Raw genomic sequence first — 8,878 nt, forward strand, 5'->3', positions numbered from 1 at the left:
GGAAACATTGTAAATTACCCAGAAACAATATGAATACTTTAAAATGACACTTACAGTGTAAATTTACAAAAGTATGTCATGTATGTACATAACATATCTAGGTATTCTCATAGGATGGTACGTATGATTAAAAACCCACTGATTCACACACATACACACTGTAAAGCAGCAGACTTTTGTCCTCTAATTGTGTTCACACGTGAAACAAGCCAGCAGACTAACGGTCACATTACACACATCTTTAAATCAGTGAACAGACATACTTTATTATAACAGTAAAATTATTTATCTCATGATTTTATAGCAATAGGAAGTTGCAAGAGATACAAAAAAAGGTATAGTGTTTATGAATTAGTATTTATATTCATTGCTAAGAAAAAGAAAATAAGCACTTATATTCTTTATTTACAGACCTCTATTGCTAAATTTTATAATTTTTCTCCCGTATATATCTCTGGTTATTTTTTCATTTCAAAAGAACAATACAAAATTAAAACTCTGTTATTATCAGAACTTTGGAAATCATTACGTATCTTTCTGGTTGCTTTCATTTTGGAAAGAATTGGTCTGCTTCTGTGTTGCTGTAGCTAGAAGATTTAAAATAATCTCTTACAAAATTAGTATATGAATAAGTCATAAGAATGTTAGTTTCTTTGTAATTTGGTTTATTGTTCAGATATAGAAAAATATAGAACTGTATGACAGAAAATATATAAAGTAATTGAGATTTTGAAAAAAATATTTCAATAGTGGAAAGAACCAAATTCAATATCTCATACAGTACTTGATTTAACCAACTTTCAAAAATTAATTTCTATTTCTCAGTAAGGCTATTCAATTTGTAAAACATCGTTTTGGAGTTTGAAATCAGAATATATACATCTAATTTAAAGCAAATACTTTTTTATAATTATTCTTTCGTTTATGCTTTTTTACAAATTCAGAACAATTATTCCACATTTAGTTAAAAAGCAAATGTAAAATTAAGAATTCTATTCCACCAATATTCTAAAATATTTAGAGGCATTTCTATTCATTTAGGTGAAAAACTCTCCTTTATTTTTCCAAAATATACTTACAAAGAATAATAACTATAGTTACCATGGTCACTATTAATGCCAAACAGATAATCCCCAGGATGCCAGCAATGAGCTTCTCTGGAGGTGGTGATAAATCTGTAGACAGAGAAATAAAAACACAGAGAAAAGAGAGATGGACATAGCTATTTAGAAGATTCGCAGACAAGAGAGCCCACATGCATAAGAATCATATAGATAAACCTGGATCCCAAACTGCATAACCCACAATAATGTTTTTCTTCGAGTGTATGTACCATTACATTTTGAGTAAATATAATGGTCTGTGATTTGCTGGAAAAAAAACTACAAAATTACTTGATAGTTATGATACTTACAGGTCACGTAAATAATATTGACTAACAAGTCCAAATGTGTGTGAATGCAATTAACTACTTTCCACAGACAATAATTTGAACACTTTAAGAAATTCTCCAACATATTTCACATTCCAGGGTTCTATCCTGACTTATTCAAATAAAGATATCAAATTTACTATCTGATTTTATTGTGTGTGAATTGCACCTCCATTACATCAAATCTAATGTTTGCAACCTCCCACTAAATGAGGTAGGCTAGTAGAGAGATGGAAAGTTACTGCACGTACCTTCTGTCCCAGAATGTCACAAATCCTTTAGTGGAAAGACTGGTATAAAAGGTGAAACTTAAAGGTATATATCCAGAACAAGTAGAAACAATGTCTGTGATCTTCACAGACTGCCCTGTGAAGGCTCAGAATAAGGTAAGAATGGAAAAAGTTGATTTTTCATCAATCTGTCACTGAAGGTTTGAAGAGGAAATTCTCATGCATGGGCTATTTTGAAATACATTTTTCTCATTATACACCTCCAAACTACAGGAGATTTGAGCTCTTATTAAATGAACTAAATAGACTTTGAACATGTGTCATTAACTTGTTCATTTTCATGTGCCTCTGAGAAACTGTTTATATATTTTATAAGCCATGGTGTGTAGAGAGTTACTACATATATAAACATTTTTCGATTTCAATCACAAATATTGCCAACTTAAGACTTGTTAAGAGTGTCTCAGCAGTTTAAAAACCAATTTTAGATGACAGTGCTACATTTTAAACATTGCATACATCTTTCCTTCCTATCCTTATTATGTCACTCTATTATAATAGAATAAATTATGAAACTTATGATAACATTATCAACAAGTACTTACTGATATTAGTCACTAATTATTATGAGAAATTACTACAGATCCAACTTACTGTAGCTGGCAGAAACACCATCATCGACAAAGTTATATTCTTCTTTTTTTTTTTTTTGAGTTGGAGTCTCACTTTGTCGCCCAGACTGGAGTGCAGTGGCCGCTCCCGGCCACCGCAACCTCGATCTGCTGGGCTCCGGCGATCCTTCCGCCTCAGCCTTCCAAGTAGCCGGAATTACAGGAATGTGCTACCACGCCCGGCTGATTTTTTTACTTATTGTAGAGATGAGGTCTCGCTGCCCAGGTGGGTCTCGAACCCGCGAACTCAGGCAATCCACTCACCTCAGCTTCCCAAAGGCGCAGGATTACAGGCTGAGCCACCGAGCCCGGCTTTTATTCTTGATTTATCTGCAATAGTTCTTAAATTCCTGCATTTGATTTTATTTTTTAAACAAATTATTTAATCTTTAGATTCACCTTGTTAAAAATAAATGTATCTGGAGAGTATTAAATATTAATGAATTGTTAAATAGATCAGCATGCCCGATATTAACACACAACAAAATTTTTTTCAGACTCTTGCAATCATATTACTTCCATTTAATGCAATATAAAATTACTCCAAACTCAAGTGCTTTAATACTAAAGTGAATGCTTACAACTATATTTTTCTGAAGTTCCATACCTACATGGCTCAAGTGCTTCTGAGTATAGTTATGCTGACCAGGATCTGCTTCTCCTACCTAGTAATGAATAAAAATCAATAATTCTGTCATATTTTGGAGGCTTATTGCATGAAACGAGCAGTTTTCTATATAAGAATGAATACTATGAAACCAGATAATGGCATTTTTCATAAGATATTGCAAAGAGTTGATTATAATGAAAACTGAATACAGTAGTTTCCTCTTATCCTGGTGGGAGACTTTGACCCCAGTAGAAGCCTGAAACCCCAGATAGTACAAATCCTTGTATAAACTATGTTTTCCCTATACATACAAACCTACAATAACGTTTAACTTATAAATTTTGCTTACACAAGAGATAAACAATAACCATAATATAAAATAATAATTATAACAATATGCCAACATCACTACTCTTGCATTTGGGCCCATTAGTAAGTAGACTAAACATGCCCTAAACACAAGCGTCACCTTGGCAAGACATTCCATCTGATAACTGAGATAGCTACTAAGTGTCTAATAGACAATCGCTTAGACAGTGTGAATAGTCTGGCAAAGCAATGATTCATGTCCCAGGTGGGACAGATGCTTACTCCAAAAAGTTGCCCATACTACTCAGAATGTTACATAATTTAAAAATCATTAATTGTTTCTAAAATTGTTTTGATATTTTTTTGGCTGTGGTTGATCCTGAGTAACTGAAATCACAGAAAATAAAACTGGACATAAGGAGGGACTACTATAGTACGTTCCTTAATATTAATGTCAAATTTTACTAACTTTAAATCTTTTCTTTGCCTGTAATTCATCTTACACTTTTTATATTATTCTTTAAATTAATCATTTTATGTTTTTTCTTCTCCTTACACCATTAAAATATTTTACTTATGTTTGAAAATTGAATCATTTCTTGACAATTAAAGATGATCAGAGCTGCTATGACAGACTCCAATCCATACTGTCAGTTGCTGGAAGTCCAGAAGTGTCTAACAGAATAAATAGTAGTCATGCAGATAATAATTTAGGCCTCAAGCTGCCACTGCCCGTGGAGCCCCCTTGGCTACGCCTCTCGGAGCTCCGGGCCTCCCTCCCTGGCTGAAGCGCCCCACCTGGCACCAAGTACCACCACCCACAAAGGCCCTAAGCTCCTGCCCCTCTAAATTCTGGGTCACCTCCCTGACTAAAGCACCCCTGTCTGCCCCAAGTTACAGCTCCTCAAGGAGCTTTGGCCTCCCTCCCTGGCTGCAGCACCCAGCCCCACCCATCTCCACCACCCAGGGAGGCCTGCAGCTCCTTCACCCTGGAGCCCTGGGCTCCCTTGTTGGCTGTACCACCCCATCCCCAGTCACCCTGGGCACTATGCTGATCAGCAATGGCCAGTAGTCTCCAACTCCGCCTCCCTGGACGACCCTGACCACAACAGGACCAGAGAACAGCTGGAGCACTCAGACCAGGCAGAGACCTGCATTGCCCCTTGAGCTCTACCCAGCTCTGTGTAGCCTCCAGCTTGGAACCTAAGAACAAAGAAAGAAAAAGAGGCCCAAGCTGCGTGTGACAAGCCGACCCACAGCTCCCAGCTATCTGACGCTCTGCCTGCCCCAGCTGAACCTGGCTGTAGTAGCATCATCTGGAGCCCTGTGACCAGGCAGAGACCTGCAGTTCCTTGCCCACACAGCTTTGCCCAGCCTTGAACTTGGATCTAAGACCTCATGTTCCTGTAAGGGAATAGTACATCATAAGGAGTTTGGTCAGTTTGTGTATCTGTACGATTGTATGTCCTAGTTTGTTGCTATTGTCGCTGCTGTTTTGGTTTTTTTTTGTTTGCTTGATTGTTTATTTGTGTTTGTTTTTATGTTCTCTTACTCTTTCTTACCTGTCTTCAGGACTATTTTCATTTATTAGTGGGTACCTTTGTCTTTTTCCTCTTACTCTTCTCTGTCTCCACCTTCCACTCCCCTCCATCCCCCAGCTCCACTTCTTTCCCTTTTCTTAGGTCATTTTACTTTCAGGGAGCAAATCAATACTCGAACAGATTGCAAGGCAGTGGGAAGCGGGTTCCACCTGTCAGTGGATACTGTGATCTGCAAATACTTTTTGAATAACAGTTCCCCCATCAAATAGAACTCAAAACTGCAAAAGGTATAGCCCCCAAACTACATTCCAGCTTCAGAATCGAATAAAACCAGAAGATTCACACAAGGAAGAATAGGAGATTGAGGCAACAGAAGTAAAAGCAACCCCACCACCCCTGAACAACAGATTTAAAGAAGACGGAGGAAAAAGTGGGAGGAAAATCTACACAAATGTAGAAAAACCGAAAGAAGAATATAGGTCTCACACAGACCACTGGGAGATTAGATAATGAGGAAACAGAGTTCAGAATGCAAACAATGAAGAGCCCCCAGAATGGTCACAGACTACAAACCCAGACATCAAGACAGTAATAGAGAGAATAAAAAGAACTGAGGAGAGACAAGAGAAAAATAGGAAGGAGTTGATAACTGAGATAACTAATAAAGAATACTGTGATTGAAATAAACTAATAAGCGTGGAAAGCAGAATTAGCCAAGTGGAAGAAAGAATCTCAGAACTTGAAGACAAAATATAGAACTAAACTCAATTGTCAACAACATAGAAAAGAAGCTTAAAGACAGACAAAACCGTCAAGAGATGAGTGATTACTTCAAGAGAAGGAACCTAAGAGTAATTAGGCTTCCTGAGACAGAAAGAGAGACAGACCACCCTGGAATAAACATTCCATGTTATTTTTCACAAAAACTTCCCTCACCTCACCAGAGATGCTAAAATTCAAGCACAAGAGATTCAGAGAACCCCAGCAAGACAACAGATGAGAAGACCAACTCCCAGGCACATAATGAATTGCCAGAACAAAGCAGGTATAAAAGAACAAATCCTAAAAGCAACAAGAGAAAAAGGTCAGACTACCTACCAGGGGAGACCAAGTTCAATAACAGCATATTTATCTACAAAAACACTTCAGGCTAGGAGAGCGTGGAGTACAATATTCAAAGTTCTCAAAGATAAACAATTTCAACAAAGGGGGCCTGTGTAGGACTTGCTGCAGCAGCCACCTTTTCTGGAGGCAGTTGCAGTGGCGGCAGCACATTGCATGGGTCTGGCTGCAGCAGACAACCCCTGCGGAGACGGCAGAGGTGTGGTGCATGGGACCAGCTACAGCAGCCATTCTCTGGGGAGACTCTCACAGACTAACTTGTCCCATCACCTTCTTGTTGGAAATCTAGAAATCAGTTTATTATTTTTCCTCTTGCATCAAGTATAAATAGAATGTCTGATCTTTTGTAATTTCAAAGCAGATTCCATGCTACCTCTTAAAGATTGAATCTAAAATCTAGAAAAATAAAATTTAAATCTCTATTTGTTTCCTTGGGATCAGAACAATTACTTGGGCCTTCTAAGAGAATGGCTAATATAGGCTAAGTATATAAATATTTCTGTTAATTATATTTTAATATATTTGTGTGTACTAAATTAGTAGTCTGATACTTACATATGCTTATGTACATATGTGTATTTCCATTAGAAATGAATTTATTTATATGTACATACGTATTACAATTTTGTAAATTACATTGATATCTTTTCTATTAGTCAAAATATAACAACAAAATTATTAATTAACAGTGCCAAATATTGTAACACTCACTAATGTTCTCTTTTTAAAATTGACATACTAACATCTACCATTCTTTTATGAACATCCACATAGTATTTTTTTTTTTTTTTGAGTTGGAGTCTCACTCTGTCACCCATACTGGATGGAGTGCAGTGGCCGCTCCCGGCCACCGCAGCCGCGACCTGCTGGGCTCCGGCGATCGTTCCGCCTCAGTCTTCCAAGTAGCTGGAACTACAGGCCCGTACTATCACACGCGGCTAAGTTTTTGATTTATTGTAGAGATGAGGTATCGCCAAGTTGCCCAGGCGCGTCTCGAATCCGCGGATTCAGTCAATCCACTCACCTCAGCCTCCCAAAGCGCTGGGAATTACAGGCTGAGCCACCGAACCCAGCTCACATAGTATTTTTCAATTAAATAACGTAACAGTTATGTTTTGCTTAATGATGGGGTTACGTTCTAAGAAATGCAAGATTTGACTTTTTTTTTCATTTTGTGAACTACATAGAGAGCACTTACACAAACCTGGAGGATATAGCTACTATACACCTATGCTATATAGGGTAGTCAATGGCTTCTAGGTTACAAACCTGTACAGATGGCTAGTCTATTGAATATTGTAGCAATTATAAAACAATGGCAAGAATTTGTATATCCAAACATAGAAAAGATTCTGTTGAAACACTGTATAAAAGTTAAAAAACGGTATACTCTACAGGTCACTTAACACGAAGGAACCTTGTAGGACAGGAAGTTGGAAGTTACTCTGGGTGTCAGTAAGTGAGTGTTGAGTGACTTTAGAGTCTAGGGCATTACTTCACACTACAGGCAATTGCATAAATATTGTGCACTATGGCTACAATATAGCCATAAATATATTTTTTTTCTTCAATAATATATTAGTGTTCGCTTACTGTCACTTTTTTCTTTGTAAACTTTATATATAAGTCATTGACTCGTAATAATACATCTTAAAACATAAATACATTGTACAACAATACAAATAACCTTCTCTTAATATCCTTATTCTATAAACTTTTTTGTATTTGAAATTTTTTTTGTTTGTTTTTAGTGCAAGCTATTTCAATCTCTATGAAAAAGCAGTGTGTTGATTTCTAATAGAACTAAAAATCGACTATCCTTACGATCCAGCAATCCACATTCTGGGGATATATCCCGAGGAATACAAATTATTCTGCAAGAAAATTTTAAAAAATACCCCTGTATACATATGGTTTTTTTTTCCCCCACCCTATTCACAATGGCAAAACATGGAAACAATTTTACTGCCCATTGAAAATAGACTGGATAAAGAAAATTTGGTACATATACACGGATTCCAAATTTGACCAGGGAACTTGGCTAGACCTTGTGTAGACAATAGATCAAGAATTAGCCAGGAGTGGTAGCGCACACCTGTAGTTCCTACTGCTTGGAAGGCTGAGGCTGAAGGATCGCTGGAGCCCAGCAGGTCGAGGCTACGGTAGCCAGAGCGTGCCATTGCACTCTTCCAGTCGGGGCGACACAGTGACTCCAACTCAAAAAATAAAAATAAAAAAATAAAAAGGCTGAAATGCTTTGAAACCTATGACCAGAGATCATCAGAGTGGCTGGACATCCTCAAATCCCTGCCAACAGAGAAAATGAAGCAGGTTTGCTGTTTCCTAGCAACTGATCTAGCAATATTTGTAATATTAAAACAGGCCAAAGGTTTGGGGAGGAGGCAGCAGTGATGGGGACACACACAGAAGCAGGACTGTTGTTGGTACTAGAAACATCTGTTTTATGATTTGTGTATTGCACGAATTCATTCATTTTGTGATCAACCTGCACATCCAGTAGAATTAAATCGCAAAATTTGTTTTAGAATCAAAGCATTTATGGTTGCATGCTTTCAATGAAAAGAAGTAAGGAAATGTGCATTAGCAGAAGTGTATACAAATAAACTATTTTAAAGTCAAACAATAAAATTTTCTTAGTTGAAAATATTTCAACAAAATATGTACATGAAAATAAATTATTTCTACAAATATATTTCTGGGCTGGGCTCGGTGGCTCAACCTGTGATCAAAGCACTTTGGAAGGCTGAGGTGAGTGGATTGCCTGAGCCCGAGGGTTCGGGACTTGCCTAGACAACTTGGCAAGACCTCATCTCTACAATAAATCAAAAAATTAGGCGGGCGTGGCAGCGCATGCCTGAAGTTCCGGGTACTTGGAAGGCTGAGCCAGAAGGATCGCTGTAGCTGTGCAGGTTAAGGCTGCAGTGGCCAGTAGTGGCCACCGC

General features: G+C 37.5%; 1 protein-coding gene across 1 annotated transcript in view; it reads right to left on the bottom strand.

The window, feature by feature from the left end:
* Positions 1-1,079: 1,079 nt before the first annotated feature.
* Positions 1,080-8,878, bottom strand: part of LOC103264939 (NKG2-F type II integral membrane protein-like) — a gene marked incomplete at its 3' end in the record, with an annotated part of 11,473 nt that continues 3,674 nt past the window's right edge. Inside the window, exons 4-5 of the mRNA XM_021714784.1 lie at positions 2,941-2,998; positions 1,080-1,175 (exon numbers count right to left, since the gene is read on the bottom strand). Of these exons, the coding sequence (XP_021570459.1) occupies positions 1,080-1,175; positions 2,941-2,998 (154 nt within the window). The remainder of the gene's footprint in view (positions 1,176-2,940; positions 2,999-8,878) is intronic.

Source organism: Carlito syrichta, unplaced genomic scaffold, assembly GCF_000164805.1.
Source record: "Carlito syrichta isolate Samal-C Ts95f unplaced genomic scaffold, Tarsius_syrichta-2.0.1 Scaffold305775, whole genome shotgun sequence".
Classification (NCBI taxonomy): Eukaryota; Metazoa; Chordata; class Mammalia; order Primates; family Tarsiidae; genus Carlito; species Carlito syrichta.